The following is a 27,466-nucleotide window of genomic DNA, read 5'->3' as shown; positions in this document are numbered from 1 at the left end:
TAAAATTCTTTCCTATAAAAAAAATCAAATTTGTGTAAAAATGTGCTTCCTTTAGAATTATGTGCAATCTCTGGATGTTCATCTTCTTCATTAGAAGCTGAAAGCCACTCCCAAAGTTAAAATCTGTTAACCCCACGAACACTTCGGCAATTTCACATCCAGTGAATGTGAACAGAAACCAAAATCCACAGAAAATAAATTCCTTCAAGTAATCATTTTATGAGATTTCACAATTTTAAGTCAAAATGAGAAGAGGCAATTCTTTAGATTGACACCCCCTCCCAATTTGGTTCTGATAACATTCGTTCTTTGTAATACCCCTTCTCTGTTTTTCCTTTGTGATTATCACAACAAGGTCTCTCCAAGGTAAATTGTAAATACCCTGCCGCCTCCATTATGACCTCTCTTACATGCCGTAGTCCATATCTTCATCGTTATTTTCACTGAGAGATTAACACTGGTCAGAATCACTTGGATACAAGAGGTGGAGAGAGCTTTAAATAACCTTTCTTATTCAGGGACTACCCCCCGCCCCATAGCCCATGCTTGCCTGCTTACAGATATCCAGTGGGGATGTTTGATTTGGGTAGTAATTGACTGTGGACCTCTCTCTATCACTTTGTATGAACAATTGACCCCACTCATCCTGGGGGAAGTCACAGCCACTTTCTTATGGACATGGAAAGGTACCAGGTGAATCTCTCTCTTTTAATCAGAAAAGCAAAAGCTTTTCCAAAGCTCCCCAGTGGGCAAATTTTGTCACATGTCCAGCCACAGCTTCAAGGGAGGCTGAGAACATTTAGCTTGTCCTGCCTCCATAGTAGAAGAAAGCAAGGGAGCGGGGGATCAGCCTACCAACAATGTCTGCCACACCTGCTGAGTATGGAGGTTTACGTTTCAATAGGTGCTACTCAGTATCTACAGTGTATCAATTTAGACCCCACGTCAAAGACTGTTCTGACTTTTATCTTTGCCATCTAGCTTCTCTTTTTGATTCAAATGAAAGATGATATTTGGTTTGGAAACTTGACTCCCCAGTGAGACCAGTTCCCATGTTCTCCAACAGGTCATATATTTTTTTCCCTAAATTTTTACTGTGGTAAAATATACATAACTTTTAAAAATTTACAACTTTAATCATTTTTTGTTATTATAAAATATATTTTCTTTGTTTTATAATATATCCTTGTAGCTGATTTTATACAAAATAGTTTGTACCTCTTACCCCTATGTTGCCTGTCCCCCATTCCCTCTCAACACGTCATATTTTATCACCTTTTCCTCAGATTTTGGGGCTGTTGTTTCAATTTTGGTTGTGGAACTCAACTTCCATATCACCCAATTCCTCCATCCATACTTCACACCATAGCCAGAGCACATTAAAAAAATGCAAGACAGTTTATGTCCTTCAATGTTTTCCATTGCGTTTAGAATAAAACCAGGGTCCTTATCAGGATCTGTAAGGCCCTGCATTATCTATGCCCTGTTTCCCCCTCAAAGTCATCTTACTAGCCTTTAACCACTAAATTCCAATCTTACTAGCCATCTGTCTGTTCCTAGAATATGCCTGGCTCTCTTCTCACCTCAGTGCTTTTGCCGCTTCTGTTCCTTTTGCCTGGAATTCCCTTCTAATGGCTCCTGTCAGGGTTGGGTTGCTCCTTCTAATCCTTCCTGTCTTAGTTTACATGCCACTTAACATAAGTCTCCCTTGTAATTTTTTCTTTTTAATCACAGCACTGTATTGATGTTCTTTATAGCAGTTTTTACTAACTGTGTGACCTTGGACAGATTATTAGGTTCTCCCTGTCTTCAGTGCTTCATCTGCAAATCAGGGTAATAATTGTACCAACCTCAGGGGTTGTTGTGAGCAATCAACAAGGCAGAGCACTTAATAGTGCTTGGCATATATAAAACTTTGCTAACTGATAATTACTTGTATTATTTTTATTAGGTTATTTTTCTGTTTTCCCCACTAGACAGTAAACTCCAAAAGTAGAGGGATCTTGCTGTCCTATTCTCAGTGTATCCCAGGACCTGGCCCAGTGCCTGGCACATAGTAAGTGCTCACAAAATATTAATTGAACAAATATATGTTGAATAAATAAATGAGTGGAGGTCCTACCTCCGTGGTAGCTTTGACTCTGGACTAGACTCTGCCAGTTTGTTTCCAGAATTCAGTGGCCTCCTTTCTAAGGCTGCCAGATTCAGCAAAGAAAAATACACGATCCCAGTTAAATTGGAATTTCTATCTTTTATCTGGCAACCCTACTTCCCTCACTACCACCTTCACCCTTAATAAGCAACGCTTTCTCTCTCTCCTTCCCTCTCTCCCTGCCTTTCTCTTCCTCTTTCCTCCTCTCCTTTTATGTTTATTTGGCTATTTCCATGTATAGCTCTCAGTGTCAGAAGACCTTATCATCCTTAAATCTGGAAATGTCTGGTCCTTGAGAGCACCATCTGTTTGAAGGACTAATGAGTTGCCTTTATTACTGGCCTAACAGTTCCCAGAGGGCTAAATTATCCACCTTCACCATCACAGGCTCCTTCTCAAGGGACTGCAACTCACCCTCTTCTCTCTGGATTCAGAACATGTTAAGTTAGGAACATAAATGTCCTTAATACATTCTTGGACATCCTCTACTTTATTATTTCCTTTTTAGACATCTTCCCTCCTAAATCCTGGCTTTGAAAGAGACCTACAGGAAAATTACCCAGACATGGCTCTGACCCTGAGAACTTTACTTTCCCAGTTGACCAGCCAGAGAGTTTGACAAGGCTCTGCAGAAGAGCTGACAAGTACCAACTCAATGCCGTGTTGTCATTCCCCACCTCCCAGCATCATCCCGGTTCAGAACATGGCAAGTTACTTGGTGCTTTAGCCAGGAACACCCTGGATCACTTATATTAACATGCTTGGTTCTAGCTTACACTAAGGTAGTTGGAAGGAGAACTAACCACTTGACCTTTCAGGAGGTAAATAATATATTTGCAATAAAATGTGTTGGAGAAACCATGGCAGTCACTCTTAATGGTGTGTCAATATACACGTAAGGCTGTGTGTGAAAATAGGGTCATGGGAGTTACTTCTTGGCAGTGTAACACGCCTGTTTGACTGGAATCTGCATCCAGAAAAGGTACCCTACTAAACACTTGGCTCTCTTTCTGTAGTGGAAGAAGCATGAGCATCAGAGTCTGACTGAATAAAACACTGGTCCCAAATCTACCACATACTAACCATGTAAACCTGGCTACGTTGCTTCATAGCTCTGAGACTCAGTTTCCTTGTCTATGAAATGAAGATACTACCACTTATAGTAGAAGATCATTGGAAGGTTTATAAATAGAAGGGCAGAGTATCTAGTACTTAGTGACTGGTTGATGGCCAGTAGTTAACTATGAATCATTTTTGGCACTTTTTCCTGTGTGTGGCTGTGCTGGTCATACCCAGGAGCAAATTTTGCTTCTCCAGGAGGAGCCTTTCCTTCTGGAGCTCTGCATCACCAGCGAGAGGTCATCTGCAAGAGGAGTCTGCTGTAAATACAAAGGTTCTATGTTCCTCTTCTGTTAAGAGCAGGGGGTCCAACCTAACCTAATCGCTGCTCACTTTGCTCTTGTGAGGCACTGGGAAATGCTCAGCATGTTAGATAGAAGAACAAAACTTAGATACCTGCCAAGATTATGTACAGCCTACCCAAGGAAAAAAAAATTTTTTTTAACTTTACAGCTTGTGATTGGAAAAGGACACAGGACAGCTGCTAACTGTTTTCCTTTCATCTCCACTTTTGGCATGTTCTTCTAATAGCTCTCCTGTCACACTCAGTCCGCAGTACAGTGGGAGCTAAACGAGTAGGACCGAGGAGTCCCCCCAATCCTATTCCCACCCCCTGCTCAGACTCAGCTGCTGGAAAAGACCATTTTAAGCATTTAATGTCCGCCCTACCCCTTTGGGAATGGCGTAACCCAGCTAGACACCACGCTTCAAAAGAGAGAGGCAAGTTAAAGCTTTGCAGTTAGTTAGGGAACATTTAGACTAGAAAAAACCCAGGTCCCTGCCAACCCTGATTCCATGATTCAGTGAACAGAAAGAACTGGAGCAGAGGAGGGAGGAATAGGTCAGATGGCTTTCCAAATGCTCTTCTATAAAGAGGGATTCATCATTGCTTAAACTCTGTAAAACCAAACATAAAAAATACTTTAGAACATTTGCTTTCAAATGTGAATTTCACATGGTTCAAAGTAAAATACAAACGGTTTAGGTCTAACCACGTTTTTTTTACTGAACCTTTTCTCTCCTGCACTAACCCCACTGGAGGCGGTGTCAGATGATAGTTATGAGAAAGACTCCTGTCAGCTATTGGGAGCAAGTTATTTAAGTACCTACCTCAGAGAGTTGTTGTGAGAATTAAATAAGGTAATATATCTAAGGCATTTAGAACAGAGCCTGGCACAAGAACTCAATACGTGTGCAATTTACTTTATGCTAACTTACACCAACTGCCATTAATGGGAAAATAGAAAGAAGACAATAGGTGTTCATATGCTTTATATTTTCGTATGTATGTATCAGGAAAAAAGTAAGAACATACAAATAAGTTTTTTTCACATCAGCTTTTCTTCTTTCTTGTGTGAATTGTGGATTAACATCCTGAAAAATGAATAGTCTTCCTCTTTTGCCACTATGAAATTTTTGACCAAAGACAGTCTTTAATAAATACACATAATTCTAACACATGTTGCAAATGAATCATAATTTTAATTTATGATATCACCAAACCTTGCTCAATGCTTTAAGAAATGCATAACTGATTACTTAAATTCCCTTTCCCTCTCTCTCTCTCTGTAGCTTCAGAATAGATGTTTCAAAGGGGAAAAAGTCTTGAAAAATAAAAAGGAAAAAATTGGTTGTATAAAACTCATGATAATCATGTGAACTGTTAAATGCTAACAGTAAGAAACAAGTCTAAGATATAGTTTATTTATTCAAATATAGAACTTGCATATATATATAGATGATTTCTAACTTATTGCTCAGCGATGTGACATTTATTTGAATCAGTAATTCATGTGGTCTAAAAAATCTAGGAAACTTTCTTCATAAGCTAAAAACATGGAAATTTAGTTAAGTTGTGAACAAGAAATTCCACTGCAGTAGACAGGATATGTTAAAATGGAAGGCTAAGATAGAGATGTAAAAAATATACTACAGGGCTTCCCTGGTGGCGCAGTGGTTGAGAGTCCGCCTGCCGATGCAGAGGACATGGGTTCGTGCCCCGGTCCGGGAGGATCCCACATGCCACGGAGCGGCTGGGCCCGTGAGCCATGGCCGCTGAGCCTGCGCGTCCGGAGCCTGTGCTCCGCAACAGGAGAGGCCACAACAGTGAGAGGCCCGTGTACCGCAAAATAAATAAATAAATAAATAAATAAATAAATAAATAAATAAACAAACACACTACAATATTTTCTTCTACTGCCGTTTCATTAATGTGAGAGAGGGAATTAAAATTGGAAGAAGCACATCATTCATTATCTGATCACTTATGGTAACTCATGTTTCTGTCTGATAAACTAAATAAAGCTTTGTTCCAACACTGATAAGGGATTATAAATCTGGTATTTATCACAGTAGTTATTATCGTTATCATGCAGCAAAGACATACATTGCATTTACCTGTAAACTGATATCAAATTGACTCAAAATCTTTATAGAAGCTTAAGGTAGCATTGTTATTCCAAGAAAATCATATATAGTTTTATACCACTATGTTTTATACCACCGTTTATGCTGTAAAAAAGCTATATTAAAAATAAACTAAAATATGTTTTTCCATGTGTGAATTTGCAAGATCGTGGTATCATTCATTCTACTACCGAAATATTCTATTTTAAATATTTAAGGCCACACAAACTGTAAAGAAGAATCTAATTTAGTTAATTATAGAGCAAAAGAAATCTCCTCCAATCAATAGTATCTTACTGATTTTTTTCAGTCTTGAACTGAAGAGAATAAATAACATCCAACTCAAGCTTATAATAAGAAGAAACCAGTTCTCTCTGGTCCTTAAATATGTTTCCTTAGCATTTTATATAATATGCAATGTGAAGGAAAGGCTTCTAAATGAATGTGATATGACATTAAGGTTATGAAAACGAGAACTTTTCAAGCTGAAATTCTCAGAGACAGAAAAGATCAGCAGAGATACTTCTGAGAAATGATTTCAATAAATAGCTATTCTACTTCAAATGGATCATTAAGTACGAAGCACTGCTTTTTATTCTACTTGGTCATCTTATTAGTTTATCACAGTTGAAAAAATCCAATACATAAGATATTCTCCCCATGGTCATAGAAACTTCAGCTTTCAACTCTTAGTGCATAAAATATTACATTACTTTTCTTCATTCCATGACTTAAGAAAGCAACAAAGACGCCCTGGACTAGACATTTCCTGTCAGTGAAAAAACAGCTGAACACTGCCTTGGGACTTTGATCCTTTTAGAAAGTCATTAACTAAACAACTTTACCTCCTGATTATTATTCCTTAAATGTCTGTGCCATGTGCCTGGTAGCATGCTAAGAATATAGTGAATAATTTCTCAATTGGACTTGTCATTTTGGTAGCATAGATTTCTAGCCCCATAATGAAGAAACACTAATGAAAGTAGAACCAGCTACTAATTTGTTTTAATGACTGAAAAATTAGAAGAGAATTTGCTAAAGATTCTAAATTTAATGTTCATGAACTTTGACTAACAGGAACATCAGTTATGTCCTGAGAATGCTTCATGAGTTTGTTTGCCTGCCTGTTTTGATTCCCTGTCACATCCTCGTTATTGCCCCATTTATGTGATTCAACTACAGTTTTCATGTCTTTGACTGTAGAGAGGCACTGTCTAATAGAACATTCTCTGATGACAGAAATGTTCTATATTTGCATTATCCAATATGTAGCCACCAGCCACATGTGGCCAATGAATCCTTGAAGTCAGGATTGAAAAGAATCAACTAGATACAGCAATTGAGAGGTCATTCTTAACATTTCATGGAGAAGTTCTATGGAGTTAATGGGGGTAAAAGCCTATTGGGGTGGGTTGAGGAGTAAATGGGAGATGAACAAATAGAGACATCATGTGTACAAGGAGATAAGGGGGTAGAGAGTGCAGTGTGATAGGTGGTTAGGTAGAAGACAGACCTGATAGAACTCTACTCCAGACACCACTGATCTGACAGTCGTGTGAAAAATGGATGGAAGAAAGAGAAAGCTAGACTGTATGTTCAGCTTTTATTGAGAAAAAAAGGAATTAACCTGAGATTTTCTAACATTCAGTGAAGGCAAATGATAATAAGAGAGTCAACTGTAGCTCCCTAGAAAGAATGGAAATTTTTATTGTCCTCGATAGCACAGCTGTTACCCAAGTACAAGCAAAATGGTTAGTTGCAAGATTTGAAACATGTGACTTTTCTCTGAAAATCTGTGAGAAGCCATGATACTACAAAAACAAGGTATTCTCTGATTTCTCCTTATAAGAAATTTTGTAAGTTCCTAGTACTGAGATTGATTTGTCAAAAAAAAAATGCATTCTTGCACTTCTCTATAATTACTCCTTAAAACAATTTAAGTTACAAGTTCTGAAACACTAAAATGTAGTTTCAAATTATACAATCTATATTTACATAGAACGATACTAATCAAAAATTGGGCATGACTGAAATCATAGCAGTTTAGAACTGAATGGGTGTTTGTTAAACGGCTTCATTTTATGGGTGAGGACCACAAGGCTCAGAAACAGTATATGAATTAGCCATGTTTACCCAGATAAGACCTGGACCCAGGTCTTTAGACTCCAAGCCTGGTGCTATTTTGAAAAAAGACTGGCTAGATGATGCACCAGGACATTTTTGCTATCCCTATATATTACAATAAAAAAGAAAATAGAAAATTTCCAACGGAATACCTTACTGGGGCCAGTGAATCCTTTTCTTTACATTTCCACAACTATGACCATTTCCTCTTGGGCACATTCTCACCATTTGCATTGTGCGTTTCACAGTTTTCGCTCATTTTTCAAAAGTGTTTGGTAATTGTCCTGTATGCTAGGATATTTGACCCAAAGAGAAGTTGTCTAACTTCCCTACAGTTCTTCAAAATGTTTCCTCACTTACTGAAGATAGATAAGGTGGTGGTTTAGAGGAAGAACAGTGGTCTCTAAAGTTTAAATATTTTTTAATGTGTATTTTTTGTTGTTCATTTTTTTTAAAACATCATTATTGGAGTATAATTGCTTTACAATAGTGTGTTAGTTTCTGCTTTATAACAAAGTGAATCAGTTATACATATACATACCTCCCCATATCCCCTCTGTCTTGCGTATCCCTCCCTCCCACCCTCCTTATCCCACCCCTGTAGGTGGTCACAAAGCTCCGAGCTGATTTCCCTGTGCTATGCGGCTGCTTCCCCCTAGCCATCTATTTTACATTTGGTAGCCATCTATTTTACATTTGGTATTTTACATTTGGTAGCCATCTATTTTACATTTTACGTTTGGTAGTGTATGTATGTTCATTCAACTCTCTCACTTTGTCCGAGCTTACCCTTCCCCCTCGCTGTATCCTCAAGTCCATTCTCTAGTAGGTCTGCATCTTTATTCCTGTCTTGCACCTAGATTCTTCATGACCTTTTTTTTTCTTTTTTTAGATGCCATATATATGTGCTATTTCTTTTTCTCTTTCTGACTTACTTCACTCTGTAACAGTCTCTAGGTCCATCCACCTCACTACAAATAACTCAGTTTCGTTCCTTCTTATGGCTGAGTAATATTCCCTTGTATATATGTGCCACATCTTCTTCATTCATTCATCTATTGATGAACACTTCGGTGATTCCACGTCCTGGCTATTGTAAATAGAGCTGCAATGAACATTGTGGTACATGACTCTTTTTGAATTATGGTTTTCTCAGGGTATATGCCCAGTAGGAGGATTGCTCGGTTGTATGGTAGTTCTATTTTTAGTTTTTTAAGGAACCTCCATACTGTTCTCCATAATGGCTGTATCAATTTCCATTCCCACCAACACTGCAAGAGGGTTCCCTTTTCTCTACACCCTCTCCAGCATTTAGTGTTTGTAGATTTTTTGATGATGGCCATTCTGACCAGTGTGAGATGATATCTCATGGTAGTTTTGATTTGAATTTCTCTAATGATTAATGATGTTGAGCATTCTTTCATGTGTCTATTGCAATCTGTATATCTTCTTCGCAGAAATGTCTATTTAGGTCTTCTGCCCATTTTTAGATTGGGTTGTTTGTTTTTTTAATATTGAGCTGCATGAGCTTCTTGTAAATTTTGGAGATTAATCCTTTGTCCATTGCTTTGTTTGCAAATATTTTCTCCTATTCTGAGGGTTGTCTTTTTGTCTTGTTTATGGTTTCCTATGCTGTGCAACAGTTCTTAAGTTTCATTAGGTCCCATTTGTTTATTTTTGTTTTCATTTCCATTGCTCTAGGAGGTGGGTCAAAAAGGATCTTGCTGTGATTTATGTCATAGAGTGTTCTGCCTATGTTTTCCTCTAAGAGTTTGATAGTGTCTGGCCTTACATTTAGGTCTTTAATCCATTTTGAGTTTATTTTTGTGTATGGTGTTAGGGAGTGTTGTAATTTCATTCTTTTATATGTAGCTGTCCAGTTTTCCCAGCACCACTTATTGAAGAGGCTGTCTTTTCTCCACTGTATACTTTTGCCTCCTTTATCAAAGATAAGGTGACCGTATGTGTGTGGGTTTATCTCTGGGCTTTCTCTCCTGTTCCGTGGATCTATATTTCTGTTTCTCTGCCAGTACCATACTGTCATGATTACTGTAGCTTTGTAGTAAGTCTGAAGTCAGGAAGTCTGATTCCTCCAGCTCCGTTTTTCTTTCCCAAGATTGCTTTGGCTATTCGGGGTCTCTTGTGTTTCCATACAAATTGTGAAATTTTTTGTTCTATTTCTGTGAAAAATGCCAGTGGTAGTTCATAGGGATTGCATTGAATCTGTAGATTCCTTTGGGTAGTAGAGTCATTTTCACAATGTTGATTCTTCCCATCCAAGAACATGGTATATCTCTCCATCTATTTGTATCATCTTTAATTTCTTTCATCAGTGTCTTATAATTTTTGCATACAGGTCTTTGTCTTCCTCGGTAGGTTTATTCCTAGATATTTTATTCTTTTGTTGCAATGGTAAATGAGAGTGTTTTCTTAATTTCACTTTCAGATTTTTCATCATTAGTGTATAGGAATGCAAGAGATTTCTGTGCATTAATTTTGTATCCTGCTACTTTACCAAATTCATTGATTAGCTCTAGTAGTTTTCTGGTAGCATCTTTAGGATTCTCTATGTATAGTATCATGTCATCTGCAAACAGTGACAGCTTTACTTCTTCTTTTCCAATTTGAATTCCTTTTATTTCTTTTTCTTCTCTGACTGCTGTGGCTAAAACTTCCAAAATTATGTTGAATAATAGTGGTAAGAGTGGGCAACCTTCTCTTGTTCCTGATCTTAGTGGAAATGGTTTCAGTTTTTCACCATTGAGTATGATGTTGGCTGTGGGTTTGTCATATATGGCCTTTATTATGTTGAGGATAGTTCCCTCTATGCCTACTTTCTGGAGGGTTTTTATCATAAATGGGTGTTGAATTTTGTCGAAAGCTTTTGCTGCATCTATTGAGATGATCATATGGTTTTTCTCCTTCAATTTGTTAACATGGTGTATCATGTTGATTGATTTGCATATATGAAGAAGCCTTGCATTCCTGGGATAAACCCCACTTGATCATAGTGTATGATCCTTTTAATGTGCTGTTGGATTCTGTTTGCTAGTATTTTGTTGAGGATTTTTGCATCTATGTTATCACTGATATTGGCCTGTAGTTTTGTGACAGCTTTGTCTGGTTTTGATATCAGAGTGATGGTAGCCTTGTAGAATGAGTTTGGGAGTCTTCCTCCCTCTGCTATATTTTGGAAGAGTTTGAGAAGCATAGGTGTTAGCTCTTCTCTAAATGTTTGATAGAATTTGCCTGTGAAGCCATCTGGTCTTGGGCTTTTGTTTGTTAGAAGATATTTAATCACAGTTTCAATTTCAGTGCTTGTGATTGGTCTGTTCATATTTTCTATTTCTTCCTGGTTCAGTCTCGGAAGGTTCTGCATTTCTAAGAATTTGTCCATTTCTTCTAGGTTGTCCATTTTATTGGCATATAGTTGCTTGTAGTAATCTCTCATGATCCTTTGTATTTCTCCAGTGTCAGTTGTTACTTCTCCTTTTTCATTTCTAATTCTATTGATCTGATTCTTCTCCCTTTTTTTCTTGATGAGTCTGGCTAATGGTTTATCAATTTTGTTTATCTTCTTAAAGAACCAGCATTTAGTTTTATTGATCTTTGCTAACGTTTCCTTCATTTCTTGTTCCTTTATTTCTTATCTGATCTTTATGATTTCTTTCCTTCGTGATCTGTGGGGGGTTTTTGTTTTCTCTCTCTTAATTGCTTTTGGTGTAAGGTTAGGTTGTTTATTTTAGATGTTTCTTGTCTCTTAAGGTAGGATTGTATTGCTATAAACTTCCCTCTTTGAACTGCTTTTGCTGCATCCCATAGGTTTTGGGTCATAGTGATTTCATTCTCATTTGTTTCTAGGTATTTTTTGATTTCCTCTCTGATTTTTTCAGTGATCTCTTGGTTATTAAGTAGTGTGTTGTTTAGCCTCCATGTGTTTATATTTCTTACAGATTTTTTCCTGTAATTGATATCAAGGCTCATAGCGTTGTGGTCAGAAAAGATATCTGATATGATTTCAAGTTTCTTAAATTCACCAAGGCTTGATTTGTGACCCAAAATATGATCTATCCTGGAGAATGTTCCATGAGCACTTGAGAAGAATGTGTATTCTATTGTTTTTCGATGGAATGTCCTATAAATGTCAATTGAGTCGATCTTGTTTAATGTATCATTTAAAGCTTGTGTTTCCTTATTTATTTTCATTTTGGATGATCTGTCCATTGGTGAAAGTGTGGTGTTAAAGTCCCCTACTATGATTGTGTTACTACCGATTTTCCCTTTTATGGCTGTTAGCATTTGCCTTATGTATTGAGGTGCTCCTATGTTGGGTGCATAAATATTTACAATTGTTATAACTTCTTCCTGGATTGGTCCCTTGATCATTATGTAGTGTCCCTCTTTTTCTATTGTAATAGTCTTTGTTTTAAAGTCAATTTTGTCTGATATGAGAATTTCTACTCCAGCTTTCTTTTGATTTCCATTTGCATGGAATTTCTTTTCCCATCCCCTCACTTTCAGTCTGTATGTGTCCCTAGGCCTGAAGTGGGTCTCTTGTAGACAGCATATATATGGGTCTTGTTTTTGTATCCATGCAGCCAATCTATGTCTTTTGGTTGGAGCATTTAATCCATTTACATTTAAGGTAATTATCGATATGTATGTTCCTCTTACCATTTTCTTAATTGTTTTGGGTTTGTTATTGTAGGTCTTTTCCTTCCCTTGTGTTTCCTGCATAGAGAAGTTCCTTTAGCATTTGTTGTAAAGCTGGTTTCACGGTGCTGAATTCTCTTAGCTTTTGCTTGTCTGTAAAGGTCTTAATTTCTCCATGAAACCTGTATGAGATCCTTGCTGGGTAGAGTAATCTTGGTTGTAGGTTTTTCCCTTTCATCACTTTAAATATGTCCTGCCACTCCCTTCTGGCTTGCAGAGTTTCTGCTGAAAGATCAGCTGTTAACCTTATGGGAATTCCCTTGTATGTTATTTGTTGTTTTGCCCTTGCTGCTTTTAATATTTTTCTGTGTATTTAATTTTTGATAGTTTGATTAATATGTGTCTTGGCGTGTTTCTCCTTGGATTTATCCTGTTTGGGACTCTCTGTGCTTCCTGGACTTCATTAACTATTTCCTTTCCCATATTAGGGAAGTTTTCAAGTTTAATCTCTTCAAATATTTTCTCAATCCCTTTCTTTTTCTCTTCTTCTTCTGGGACCCCTATAATTCAAATGTTGGTGTGTTTAATGTTGTCCCAGAGGTCTCTGAGACTGTCCTCAATTCTTTTCATTCTTTTTTCTTTATTCTGCTCTGCAGTAGTTATTGCCACTATTTTATCTTCCAGGTCACTTATCCGTTCTTCTGCCTCCGTTATTCTGCTATTGATCCCTTCTAGAGAATTTTTAATTTCATTCATTGTGTTGTTAATCACTGTTTGTTTGCTCTTTAGTTTTTCTAGGTCCTTGTTAAACATTTCTTGTATATTCTCCATTCTATTTCCAAGATTTTGGATCATCTTTACTGTCATTATTCTGAATTCTTTTTCAGGTAGACTGCCTATTTCCTCTTCATTTGTTAGGTCTGGTGGGTTTTTGCCTTGCTCCTTCACCTACTGTGTGTTTCTCTGTCTTCTCATTTTGCTTAACTTACTGTGTTTGGGGGTCTCCTTTTCGCCGGCTGCAGGTTCTTAGTTCCCATTGTTTTTGGTGTCTGTCTCCAGTGGCTAAGATTGGTTCAGTGGGTTGTGTAGGCTTCCTGGTGGAGAGGACTAGTGCCTGTGTTCTGGTGGATGAGGCTGGATCTTGTCTTTCTGGTGGGCCAGTCCATGTCTGGAGATGTGTTTGAGCATGTCTGTGGCCTTTTTATGATTTTAGGCAGCCTCTGTGCTAATGGATGGGGTTCTGTTCCTGTCTTGCTAGTTGTTTGGCATAGGGTGTCCATCACTGTAGCTTGCTGGTCGTTGAGTGGAGCTGGGTCTTGGCGTTGAGATGGAGATCTCTGGGAGATTTTCGCCATTTGATATTATGTGGAGCTGGGAGGTCTCTGGTGGACCAGTGTCCTGAACTTGGTTCTCCCACCTCAGTGGCACAGCCCTGATGCCTGGCTGGAGCACCAGGAGCCTGTCCTCCACACGGCTCAGAATAATAAAAGGGAGGAAAAAAAGAAAGAAAGAAAGAAAGAAGAAGATAAAATAAAATAAATTAAATTAAAATAAAATAACGTTATTAAAATAAAAAATAATTATTAAGAAAAAAGTATTTTTATGTGAAAAATAATAAAACAGACAGGCAGAACCCTAGGACAAATGGTAAAAGCAAAGCTATACAGACAAAATCACACACAGAAGCATACACATACACACCCACAAAAAGAGAAAAAGGGAAAAAATATATATATATATCGTTGCTCCCAAAGTCCACCTCCTCCATTTGGGATGATTCGTTGTCTATTCAGGTATTCCACAGATGCAGGGTACATCAAGTTGATTGTGGAGCTTTAATCCGCTGCTTCTGAGGCTGCTGGGAGAAATTTCCCTTTCTCTTCTTTGTTCGCACAGCTCCGGGGTTTCAGCTTTGGATTTGACCCGTCTTTGCGTATAGGTCGCCTGAGGCCGTCTGTTCTTCGCTCAGCCAGGACGGGGTTAAAGGAGCAGCTTATTCGGGGGCTCCGGCTCACTCAGGCTGGGGGGAGGGAGGGGAACGGATGCGGGGCGACCCTGCGGCAGCAGAGGCCGGCGTGACGTTGCACCTGCCTGAGGCGCGCCGTGCGTTCTCCCGGGGAAGTTGTCCCTGGATCCCGGGACCCTGGCAGTGGCGGGCTGCACAGGCTCCCCGCAAGGGGGGTGTGGACAGTGACCTGTGCTTGCACACAGGATTCTTGGTGGCTGCAGCAGCAGCCTTAGCATCTCATACCCGTCTCTGGGGTTCGCGCTGATAGCTGCGGCTCTCGCCTGTCTCTGGAGCTCATTTAAGCGGTGCTCTTAATCCCCTCTCATCGATCACCAGGAAACAGAGGGAAGAAAAAGTCTCTTGCCTCTTTGGCAGCTCCAGACTTTTTCCCGGACTCCCTCCCGGCTAGCCATGGTGCACTAGCCCCTTCAGGCTGTGTTCACGCCGCCAACCCCAGTCCTCTCCCTGGCGTCTGACCTCTGAAGCCCGAGCGTCAGCTCCCAGCCCCCGCCCATCCCAGCGGGTGATCAGACAAGCCTCTCGGCCTCGTGAGTGCTGGTCGGCACCGATCCTCTGTGCGGGAATCTCTCCTCTTTGTCCTCCGCACCCCTGTTGCTGCAGTCTCCTCCGCGGCCCTGAAGCTTACCTCCCACCTCCGCCACCCGCAGTATGGCCCCGAAGCTCCCCACCCACCTCCACCACCCGCAGTATCCGCCCGCAAAGGGGCTTCCTAGTGTGTGGAAACCTTTCCTCCTTCACAGCTCCCTCCCACTGGTGCAGGTCCCGACCCTATTCTTTTGTCTCTTTTTTTTCTTTTGCCTTACCCAGGTACGTGGGGAGTTTCTTGCCTTTGGGGAGGTCTGAGGTCTTCTGCCAGCATTCAGTAGGTGTTCTGTAGTAGTTGTTCCACATGTATATGTATTTCTGATGTATCTGTGGAGAGGAAGGTGATCTCCACGACTTACTATTCCGCCATCTTGAAGCTCCTCTGCCCCTAGGTTCTCATGACCTTTTTTTTTTTTAGATTCCATATATATGTGTTAGCATACTGTGTTTGTTTTTCTCTTTCTGCCTTACTTCACTCTGTATGACAGACTCTAGGTCCATCCACCTCACTACAAATAACTCAATTTCATTTCCTTTTATGACTGAGTAATATTCCATTGTATATATGTGCCACATCTTCTTTATCCATTCATCTGTTGATGGACACTTAGGTTGCTTCCATGTCCTGGCTATTGTAAATAGAGCTGCAATGAACGTTTTGGTACATGACTCTTTTTGAATTATGGTTTTTGCAGGGTATATGCCCAGTGGGATTGCTGGGTTGTATGGTAGTTCTATTTTTAGTTTCTTAGGGAACCTCCATACTGTTCTCCATAGTGGCTGTATCAGTTTACATTCCCACCAATAGTGCAAGAGGGTTCCCTTTTCTCCACACCCTCTCCAGCATTTTTGTTTATAGATTTTTTGATGACGGCCATTCTGACCAGTGTGACGTGATACCTAATGGTAGTTTTGATTTGCATTTCTCTAATGATTAGTGATGTTGAGCATCCTTTCGTGTGTTTGTTGGCAATCTGTATATCTTCTTTGGAGAAATGTCTGTTTAGGTCTTCTGCCGATTTTTGGATTGGGTTGTTTGTTTTTTGATTTTGAGCTGCTTGTAAATTTTGGAGATTAATCCTTTGTCAGTTGCTTCATTTGCAAATATTCTCTCCCATTCTGAGGGTTGTCTTTTCGTATTGTTTATGATTTAAGGATTAATTTTTTTAAATCATTTTAGTATTCAAACACTGAAATCAAGTTTTCAGTATTACCTATAGATAGTAGCTAAATCAGACCACAGCACCCTGGTGTGTTTTGTGTTTGTGTAAAGAACCCAGGTTCTATATTTTGTATAAGCTTAAGTTGTGGACTGGTAATTTAGCCAGTGGAAAACCAGATAATGATCTAATACATAGGTGGCCAAAGTTTTTTGTTTTTGTTTTTGTTTTTTAAGGGCCTTTTAACTCCTTTGGAAAACCCCTTAAAGAGTGAAAGTCAAACACAGAACGGCATCATATATCCCACTCATGACACACTAGTCCATTTCTGAAAATAATAACGCTTTCTCAAAATGAAGTCATTTATATCCTTAGCCATGCCCTATTGTGTGCACTGAGTACTTTCAGAGAACAGTGTTTCCTGTGGCATACTCCCAAGACTGGCTTATTTGTTAGCATTAGGCTTTTATTATCATGCTGCTCTACCTGCGTAGTTCTGCCTTCTCCAAGGTGGCCAGAGTAGCTTAAGCACAGGAATGTTACTATGCGTAGGTGGAATGTTTTTGTCTGGTGAGCGCCCATTGTAAATCCCTAGCTATGATGCCATTCTAATGACTTTAATCTTTCTAAGAACAGCCAATTCATCCATTTATAACATAGTCCGATATTAAATTGTTTACATTCATCTGTTCTGTGCCAGTCCAGGGAAAGACATTAGTCTTTGCACCATAGTAAACTGGCCCCTCCTCCTTTACTTTCTCAGGAAAAGGCATCACGGTCCACCCCTACTGCTGAAGCCTGGAACTGATGTGTATTCTGAGTTTCTCCATCATTCTGTGCATTCAATCACCAAGTCAAACTTCTTGATAGTTTTCAGATCCACTCACTTCTTTCAGTCTCCTGTGACCACTACCTTAGTCTAAGCCCACATCATCTATAGAACAACTACTGTGGTCTTCTAATGGTCTCCATGCTCCCATGATTGCCCTTTCCAGTTCATTCTCTTTTGCTTTAAATATTCATCAGTACCCACTGCTCTCCATAAATAGGTATTCTGTAATTTCTATTCATAAGTGTTTTTATTTCACACATTAGTAGGACAGACTTTGACTTGTCCATAGAAAGCAGTGATCTGAATTCTTGAACTTCTCTATAGATTTATTTAAAGGGAAACTCTAGCTTGCAAGCTCCAAAAGACTAAAATTTAGGGACAAAATAAGCCATTTATAGATTTCTGTGTTACAGGGAGTTCCCTGGCAGTTCAGTGGTTAGGACTCCACCCTCTTATTGCTGAGGGCCCAGGTTTGATCCCTCGTCAGGGCACTAAAATCCCACAAGCCTCATGGCACAGCCAAAATAAATAAATTTCTGTGTTGGAATATTAATCAGAGGTCAAGAAATCATTGAAATCAGAGAGTATCAGGACTAGACTGATCCTTGGAGATTATGTGGCTCAACCTCATCATTTTATAGGTAAGGAAACTGTGGCTCAGCCACAGAAAACAAATTGATCCTTCTAAATATGGAATCTCATCATGTAACTCCTTTTCTTAAAATCTGTCCAGGCTTCCCATTATGGTCAAGATGAAGTCTAAATTCCTCAGCGTGGCATACAACGTCTGTATAGTCTGGCCTTTCCTTATCTTTCCAGACTTACCTTTTGCTCCTCTCTCCAACTTATCCTAGAACTTGATGTTTCCAAGTAAACTGTGTTCTTTCTTACCCACACGACATTGCACATAATTTCTCCTAGTCCTTCCCATTTTGAATGCTAAATCCAAACCATCCTTCAGACATCTGATTAGACATCATCTCCCCTGCAAACATATCCCAGATCCCCTCTACACTACCAAGCATGTGTCACCATCATAGCATATTCACAGCATCCTAACTGCCTTTGAACAATCTGTTTCCATCACTGGACGGGAAGGAATAGAGAGTTGAGGGCAGGGACCTGCATCTTACTCATTGTTCTGTCCTCACATCTTGATCAGGTATCTGACATCCAATATTTAAGATTAATTATTAATTCTCTTTTAACTTGCCTAGTATACTTCAATTATTCCATCAGCTCTTCTTACAAAATCTATTTTCAGAGGGAAAAAAAACTTGTTCATTCACCTCAATGCATAGGTCACTGATAGTTTTAAATGACAACTCTTCCTAGAAGCATATACATTTTTAGGGGAACAAGGTTTTGAGTCACAGGAATGAATTCCCAATGCAGATAATCCAACCATAAATAGTAAGCCATGAGAGTATTTGTGATGGAAAGAAAACTTTCCCAGAACCTTCAACACAGTCATATAGGTGATCTACTCTCACCTCACCCTCACAGAAGAATGACTCTATGTTTTTGTCTATAAAAATCAGATCACTTGTTGGTTATTTTTCTCTGTATTAAGAAAATCATTGTTTACCCACAGTAAAAATGCCTGATTTAATTTATAACATTTCTGGTTTTGTTTCAGGGAAGCAATGTTATGGAAGATCAAGATCTGTTGGAAATTGGAATCCTTAATTCTGGGCACAGACAAAGAATTCTACAGGCAATCCAGCTCCTTCCAAAGGTAAGCCATGCTTTATTACCTTAGCCCTGAATATAGTCCCAGTGGTTTTAAGTCCAGGTGTGCAAGGGGTATTAGGATTTAGGACAATATGTCTGCATATTGATGCAACTCCTCAAAGCAGGTCTTCTTAGTCCAGCTAAACATTCAGACTCATAAGACTACTATGAGCCACAGTAGATCTATCAAGAAAGATATAATACAGGAAATGCCACTGGCTAGCAGGGCAGCTTCAGAGTTTTTCTTCAGTGGGATTCTTTATGTCAGTACTAACATCAGTCCATGCCCCCCAGGTGACAGATCAGGTGCAAGAAGACAAGATCAATATAGGGTGGGTATAAGAACGTTCCTGGATCAGAAGCCTCATGCCCTTAAAGGCAGTATCTCTTGTAATGACTCCATAGCCCTAGCCTCCAGGGACAAGGAACCTGCCTAATCACAAGTCATCACTCAGGGAAGTCCAAAATATCGCATCCCCATCAGGTATTTGTAGTTCATGTATAAATCTTCCCAGTCCAGATGCAATTTACCAACCAGGCATCATTTTAACTTTAAGTAGTATGTTACCTAGCAACAGAGTTAACCTGTTTCCAGATGAGGTTTCATAAGAGCCTAAAACAACTGGTCTTCAGGATATGTAGGATTTTAATTGGTAAGGAAAGGGAAAGGCATTTCAGGGGCCAGCAGGAATCACATAGATAGAGGTACAGTCCAGGCAACAAACTGCCAGAAGCATTAGGGGAAGAGCGATACTCGTGTGGTTTAAAATCCAGTGGGATTTGCACAACACTGTGAATGTACTTAATGCCGCTAAAGTGTATACTTCAAGATGGTTTAAGGTGGCAAATTTTACATTTTGTTATTTCACCATGGTTTAAAAAATAATTTTTAAAAAAAGAAGAAAAAATCCAATGTGATTAAAACAATTTGGAGTCAGAGTTAAAACAGAAAAAGTAAGTTGGGTCAGGTTGGTATCAGGCTAAGGAATTTGAAATTTATTCTGTAAGCACAGGGGAATGGACATGACTAGACTGCTTTAGGCCAGTTAATTCTGAAGACTGTATACAAGAGGAATTAGAAGTAGGGAATGTTGAAGTTGGGTCATACACTTGGAAAAAGATTCAGGGGGCAAGAGTGGAGGCAGGGTAGCAGATGGACGGCAATAGATGCACCTAAATATATGAATTTATTATATATTTTGTATTCTCCTCTGTGCTTTTCCTTTCTAAGGAGGCTATAATTTCTCCTTCTCAGAATGGGAAAGATAAATACTAACCACTGTTTCTAAGGAAGTGACATGATGAAATTTGCCAGCTGACAATGAACTGAGTTTCTACTGATAGAAACTTACCACTTTTGCAAATTCAAGGAAAGTCAAGCATACAAAGGAGTTTTAGTCATACAATTTTCTAAACTAAAAGAAAAAGAATAAAGCATCCTTAAAACTGTATCTGGAGGTAATTCTTATTAACATACTGTTCACCTCGCTACTTTTGTATCTTTACTTAGAATATTAGTTCCTCAGCAAGTTTTCTCCTCACTCTCAGCAAGGACTCCTGCACTGCTGTAACCCCAGAACCTGCCACAGTGCCTGCCCCCTAGGAGGCACTCAATAAATCAGTGAATGACTCCCCACTTGTCACAAATCTGCCTGCCATTTAAAGTTCAACTCAAACGGTTCTACATCACTTTTTTTTGTGAAACTTCTCCTAAAGTGAAACCACTTCTCACCACCTTAGTAATTATTACCCTAGTCCACACCAACCACCTCTAATCAGGCTACCACAATAGATTCTAACCTGTCATCTCTAGGTTAGACTACTTGAGTCAATTTCTCATTGGTCCTCTCACCTGGACAATGCATAGATGCCTAATCTCTGTCCTGGTTACCGTTCTTACCACTTTACGGTTGAATTTCCACACGGCGCCCAGAAAGAAATGTAAATCAGATCATGCCACATCCTGATTAAAATCTCCAGTGGATTCCCTTTCTCACTTAGAACAGAATCTTTATCATGACCTACGAAAGTCAGTAGGATCTGACCCCTTCCCACCAATATGACCTCGTCTGTCACTCTCCCTTTCTCCCACACTCTAGTCATGTGGCTTTGTTCCAGAACATGCCAAACTCATTTTTGTCTCAAAGCCTTTTTGTATCGGTCTGTCTGCCTGGAAAGCCTTTTCTTCATATCTTCAAGTGCTCGCTCCTTGCACCATCAAATCTCTACTCAGCTGTCACCTCCTCACAGAGGGTTTTGTGCCCTCAAAGTCACACCCCTCACCTACTGTCACTGTCCTTCATATTGTCCTGCTTCAGTTTTCTTCATAGCACTTGTGGCTACCTGAAGTTATATTATTTATTTGTTTGTTTTCTTCCTTATTTTTCATCTCACCCCCAGGATGCAAGGTCAATGAAATAAGGGACCTTGGCTATCTTTTTCCCTTTTATATATCCAGTCCCTGGAATAGTGCCTACCACATCAAAAAATAATTTGTGGAATGAAAGAATACCCTGCTCTTTCTTTCCTCTGAGATTTGATGGCCCTATGCTTGTTCTGTCTGAAGGTACTAATAATATTTTACTACTTTTATGTTATAAGCATCCTGAGGGCAGAGACAATGTCACATCCATCCTTGACCTTCCCACTGTGCTTAGCTCAATACATGCACATTAAAAGAATGAAAGAATGAGTGACTAAACGAATGAATATTTTTTCACATGTTATTCAAATATAAATATTTTAATCAAAGAATATCTCAATTTTTAAGCTGTGTCTATAATCCTGTACAGGCCATTTTGAGAAACAAAAGAACCTGAACCCAGAATTATTTGAAGAATAAATGACATATTTATTTTTAAGAGAGAATATCATTCCCATTAGAGAAAACAATATAATAGAAATAACACAAAATTAAGCTTCTATCAAGAGGCTGATGCTGAAGTGCTTACTATGCACCCGGATGAGTAGAGAAGATATAAAAACATCCAAACCCGTGTTCAGCAGTACAAACAGAATGTTACAATGCTACAGATGGATGCTTTGCCTTCTTAGGTCATGAGCCCAACCTTTAGGTGGTCGACAGTGTAATTCTGCTGCCAGCACGTTCATTTGCATTCACTCTAACTTTGCACTGCCAAAAAATGGACAAAATGTCTCTTCATCTTGCTTGTGCAGTTTTGGTCCTCAGAATATTTGTGTCATCATCTGTCATGAGAAATACTCCATGATTGCTACCTGAGATCCTTTAATTAACATACTGTGTTTTGGAATTGGTGAGATTGTTCCTAAACAGAGAAAAGGTGGTTTGCTAAGTGCAATCTCAATGTGTTAGCACAGTTCCATGCATGTTTTTTATGCTTTATTTGTATTTGTTGTTTCAAGTTTCAAATACAGAAGTTTATTCTTTTGGTAACAATGTTTTTTCTATAATATTCCCTTTTTAATATTGAAGTATTTACCAGTGCAAAGATCTGAATGGTCTCCAGTTCATTTGATGCCCTGAACACAAAGAATGTGTTCCACGTAGACATCTTTAGAACAGTAATCACATTAATTCCTCTTCTCCATCCATTCTTTCCTGTGTTTTACAGTGCCTGACCTTTAGTAGCAAAGCTTAATTATCCATCTTCATCCAGCATCCACTTCCCTCACCAACCCCAACTCAGTCTTTCCTTAGGTCCGAAAGTTTCCCACGACTTTTACCCTTCTCTCTTTTTTTTTTTCTATCAAAGGGTAAGGATCTATTTTACATAAAGAAATATTACAAATTTATAAGTGAACCATAGGCAAATTAACAAAATAATTGCCAGAATAAGTTACAAGGCATAACATTTCAGGGGATACACTAATGGAAAATAAGCATGAAAAAATGCTTGGCCTCCTTAGTAATTGGTGCAATGCTAATTAAGATGACAATAAGATACCAGTTAATACCCACAAGGCTGGCAAAATTAAGGCACCTCATCATTTCAAGTATGAGGGTGGTTGAGGTTCAATGGGAACCCTAGTACATCCCCATAGCGGTTTACATTTTTTTTTTTAACATCTTTACTGGAGTATAATTGCTTTACAATGGTGTGTTAGTTTCTGCTGTCTAACAAAGTGTATCAGCTATATGTATAGATATATCCCCATACCCCCTCCCTCTTGCATCTCCCTCCCACCCTCCCTATCCCACCCCTCTAGGTGGTCACAGAGCACCAAGCTGATCTCCCTGTGCTATGTGGCTGCTTCCCACTAGCTATTTTACATTTGGAAGTGAGAGAGTGGCATGGACATATATACACTACCTTTTCTCTTTTTAAGAAGGGACACATACCAAAAGTTCTATGAGAAGATGGCTTATTTTGTAGTTTCCTAGAAACTTTAAGCATATTGGGCTTTTTCTGTCCCCTAGACACAGGGAAATTATCTGATTACTTATCTGCAACGTGTAATTTACCTTTCTCCAGGTAAGAATTCTGTGTTGCCAAGTCTTTGGATAATCCTTTAAAATCTTTTTATAAGGGCATAATCTCTTTTGTCCTTTGACAGTATAGCACCTGGAGGTCAGGAATTCAAAGGATTATCATTTTAAAGGTTTGCAGGATTTCGTGTCAAGGCCCACAGTGTATCTGCTCTCTTAATCTCTCATCCTGAATTGAAAATGCATTTCAGCACGCTAGCAACTTTTATATCACATGCTCACTTCACTTTTTAATGTTTTTTCTTATACTTTCCTGTTTCATAATATCTTTTGGAATTACTTGGTAACTGTCTACACTCGCTATTTGCTCCCACTCATCCTTCAACCTACTTGGGTCTAACTAGTTCGTCTGCTGCCACCCCACATGACAGTGCTGAGGTCACCAGTGACCAGCAGAGCAGAAATTCCATAAGCTGCTTTCACCTCACCTTGGCTTCAGTAGGTTCTGATACTCTTGTCAGCTGTCAACCTCGTCCTCTTTCGGCCTCCACAATACCCAGTTATCTTCCTGCCTCTCTGCCATTCCCTCTCCTTGCCTGCTCATTCTCTCAGTTACATGTTGGAGTTTCTCAACACTCAAAATATTTGATGACTAGTAAGTGTAGTTATCACAGGACTCTTGATCATAGCACAGTTTCTGGTATTCATTGTTTTGTTCATTGCAACCCTACTTTATTTTACTGCATAATAAACACCTACATTTTTAAGTTCAGTTCAATTTTACCAGTATGTGTTGGGCTACATGGTTTCAATTGTTTTTTTCACAGAATGGCACTGAACACCTCTGTCCAGATAAATTATCCCCTTCCCCATCCTCAGTTTGAGATTTTGGCTTAAGAAAACAAAACAGAACAAAAACAGAGTTGTCTCTTATTCCAATAGAAAAACAAGATTCTCTGTTAGGTATCTATTGCTGTATAACAAGTTACCTCAAATCTTATTGGGATATAACAACATTTATTATCTCTGTTTCTGTGGGGAAGGAATCTAGGAGCAGCTTAGCTGGGTCTTCTGGCTCTGGGGTCTCTCACAGGACTACAGTCATCTTGAGACTCAGCTGGGGAAGATCCACTTCCTAGCTCACTCATGTGGTTGTAGGCAGGATTCTTATCTTTGGGAGATTTCGGTCTGAGGCCTCAGTGCCTCGCAAGCTATTTATTGGCTGAAGGCCTTCCTCGTTTCCTTGTCACATGGGCCCCTCCATAAAGAAACATGAAGCTAGTTTGAACAGCATAAGCGAGAGGACAAGAACACGCTAGCAAGATGAAAATCTCAGTCTTTCGTAACATCCCATCCTTTTGCCTATTCTATTCATTACAATCAAGCCACTAATCCAGCCCAAACATAGGAAGAGGTATTTACACAGTGTGTGAATACCAAAAGGTGGGATCAATCATTGGGGCCATCTCAGAAGTCTTCCTGCTACAGATACACTTTATAATGATCCACTTTACAGTCTAGTTTCCATGTCTACATTTGTGGTCAAAATGGAATAACCATTACATGGTTACAACAATAAAGGCATCTTTTATTTCCATGGGCCATCTTCATGGTACTATGATATTCACAATTAGATGATTTAGTAACACATTAGTAATCACCATTCAAAAAAGAGGCACATGTCTCTAATCTGTAAAATTGGGTATAATGTAGCATGACATGACACAATCATACAGAAATTAGAGACCTTGAAGATTTGCCAATTGCACATAAAGACTTCATGATTTGAATGCCACTGATCTAAGTGATGCATACAAATCAGGAATCCTATAAAACATTACAAATTTTAAAAACATGTTCATTCTTCATTGGTGCCTCATTATTGAAAGGAGCATATTTTCATCTATATTAGGGAAGTGAATTGGTCAAACTCTCTCGGAAAATACTTTAAGGATGTTAGCAAATTAAACACATTTTTAAAAAACTAACACAGCTAGACAGTAAAAGGGACCATTTAACTTTAGACCTGATCAGAACAAATAGATAAAGGCAACAGTTGACCAAAAAAAGCTTGGGATACAGAGATATACTGGCAAGGACTGAAAACTCAAACACTTTTAAAGGCAAGACAATATGGAGTAGTGGAAATTGTGGCAAACTGGAGAGCATAAACGCTGCCCCCCCAAAACAAAATTGGTCTTGTTTCCACTTTATCAATTAAACAAAGCATTAGGGACCAGATTTGGTTATAGCTGTGACTTTGCTACCCCCAAAATTAAAGTCTTAATACAATAGAATCCCTAATTATTTCAGAGTTCAAAGGAGTATTATGAATGTGACATTATCTCAGTTTGGCTTCCTGCCCAGGATTCTGCTCTTAAAGACCCTAGTTCTTTCAAGGTGCTTGAAATTCAGATGTTTGTTGATTCTAGTCTTGATGGTTGATGAAGATGTGTGCAAGATTTAGGGGGAAATTGTACAACCAATGTAACTTTTTTAAAACTCTAGAAAGGAAGGTTCAGTCTTATTTCCCTGTCACTTAGAAAAATGATAGCAAACCATTCCTGCTTCTTCTGCTATTTTTCAGAAGGGCAACGACAAAACATAGGCTATAGGCACAGATTCTCTTGTTGTACCTTTTCACAGGGTAACTTTTCATTCCCCTGTGCCACACTCACTCTCCATCTACCCTCATTCTTTTTTCTTGCATTTCTTTCTTTTCACTGGCAGGCATCTTAAATTTCATGCCATTCGATGTTTGACCTACCACCCTGTGGACATCCAGTAAAAGATATACTCTCAAACACAATCCCACACACATATGTGCACAGTTAGTATGGCGGCCCTAACCTAAAGTTAATACACGACTGGAGCCATGGTCTAACTGAGGGCATGGGGTATTCCACCTCCTGTAGGTATGGTCCTTGGTGGGAGAAGCTGTGGTGTTTCTAGAGTCTTTTCAAGATCTATTCAGTTCTGTAAATGTCTTTTCATTCTGGGACAAACAGACATGCCCACTTAGATCAGTGTAAAAGATTATTTCGTTTTCAGGATAAATGTTGGTGCCATTGGAGAACGAGGAAGGAAGAAAGAGTAGTTGACCTTAAGGTCATTTGGAATAAATAAACTTTGAAGTGACAGCAAGCCATTCAGATCTTTCTTACTATTCCTTAGTCTATATAATCAGGTAATGAACTCTAGCCACTGTAACAAACAACTCCAAAATCTCAGTGGCTTAACATTATTAAATTTATTTCTCACTCATACTAAGTCCATGATGGTTTAGGCAGCTCTCCTCCAAGCAGAAACTCAGGGATCCAGGCTCTTCCATCATGGGGTTCTCCCATCTTGGAGTTCTTTGAGAGCTGCCCTAAGGGTAGGGGAGAGAGGAACATAGACGATCACACAGGATATTCTGTGGCCAGGCTTGGAAGTGCATCATTTACTTTAGACCACATCTGACTCACCAGAACTCAGTTTCATGACCCTTGCTAAACTGCAAGGTAAGCCGAGAAATATAGTCTTCCTTCACAGGAACAGCTAAATGGAATTCCTGAGAATCTAGCTATTCTGTGTCAGAAACTCCTTTTGCTTTCTGCACCTCAGCTGCTGCCTTTCTTCACACTAGTATTCATTCCTTAAGCTTTATTCCTTGGAGAAGCCTTTTGAGACATCCTCTATCTGGGCTAGAGTGCTAATTTAACCTTCTGTGCTCCCATTACACCCGATAAAACTACCTATTGACTAGTTTGTGTCTCTCACTCAAGATTAGGATCTTTTTCATATTCATCTTCATTTCCTAATCATGGAGCACCTGGATGTAGTAATGCTCAGTTAATATTTATTAGACTGGACTGAGCCAAACAAGAATGCAGATTAGAAATCAGTCCTGGGCTTCCCTGGTGGCGCAGTGGTTGAGAGTCTGCCTGCTAATGCAGGGGACACGGGTTCGAGCCCTGGTCTGGGAAGATCCCACATGCCGTGGAGCAACTGGGCCCTTGAGCCATGGCCGCTGAGCCTGCGCGTCTGGAGCCTGTGCTTCACAACAAGAGAGGCCGCGATAGTGAGAGGCCCGCATACCGCGATGAAGAGTGGCCCCCGCTTGTCGCAACTGGAAAAAGCCCTCACACAGAAACGAAGACCCAACACAGCCAAAAATAAATAAATAAATTTATAATTGCTTGTTTAATGAAAATTAAAAAAAAAGAAAGAAAGAAATCAGTCCTGAATACGTCAAATTAGGACTCCCAGGTTAGGAAATTTC

General features: G+C 39.3%; 1 protein-coding gene across 16 annotated transcripts in view; it reads left to right on the top strand.

The window, feature by feature from the left end:
* Window positions 1-27,466, top strand: part of ANKS1B (ankyrin repeat and sterile alpha motif domain containing 1B) — a 1,164,750-nt gene that overhangs the window by 807,538 nt on the left and 329,746 nt on the right. For all 16 annotated transcript variants that reach the window (XM_033427668.2, XM_033427671.2, XM_033427675.2 and 13 more), the window contains one exon: window positions 18,700-18,798. In XM_033427668.2, the coding sequence (XP_033283559.1) occupies window positions 18,700-18,798 (99 nt within the window). The remainder of the gene's footprint in view (window positions 1-18,699; window positions 18,799-27,466) is intronic.

The sequence above is a fragment of the Orcinus orca genome, chromosome 11, assembly GCF_937001465.1.
Source record: "Orcinus orca chromosome 11, mOrcOrc1.1, whole genome shotgun sequence".
NCBI lineage: Eukaryota > Metazoa > Chordata > Mammalia > Artiodactyla > Delphinidae > Orcinus > Orcinus orca.
This window is presented reverse-complemented; position numbering and strand designations above follow the sequence as displayed.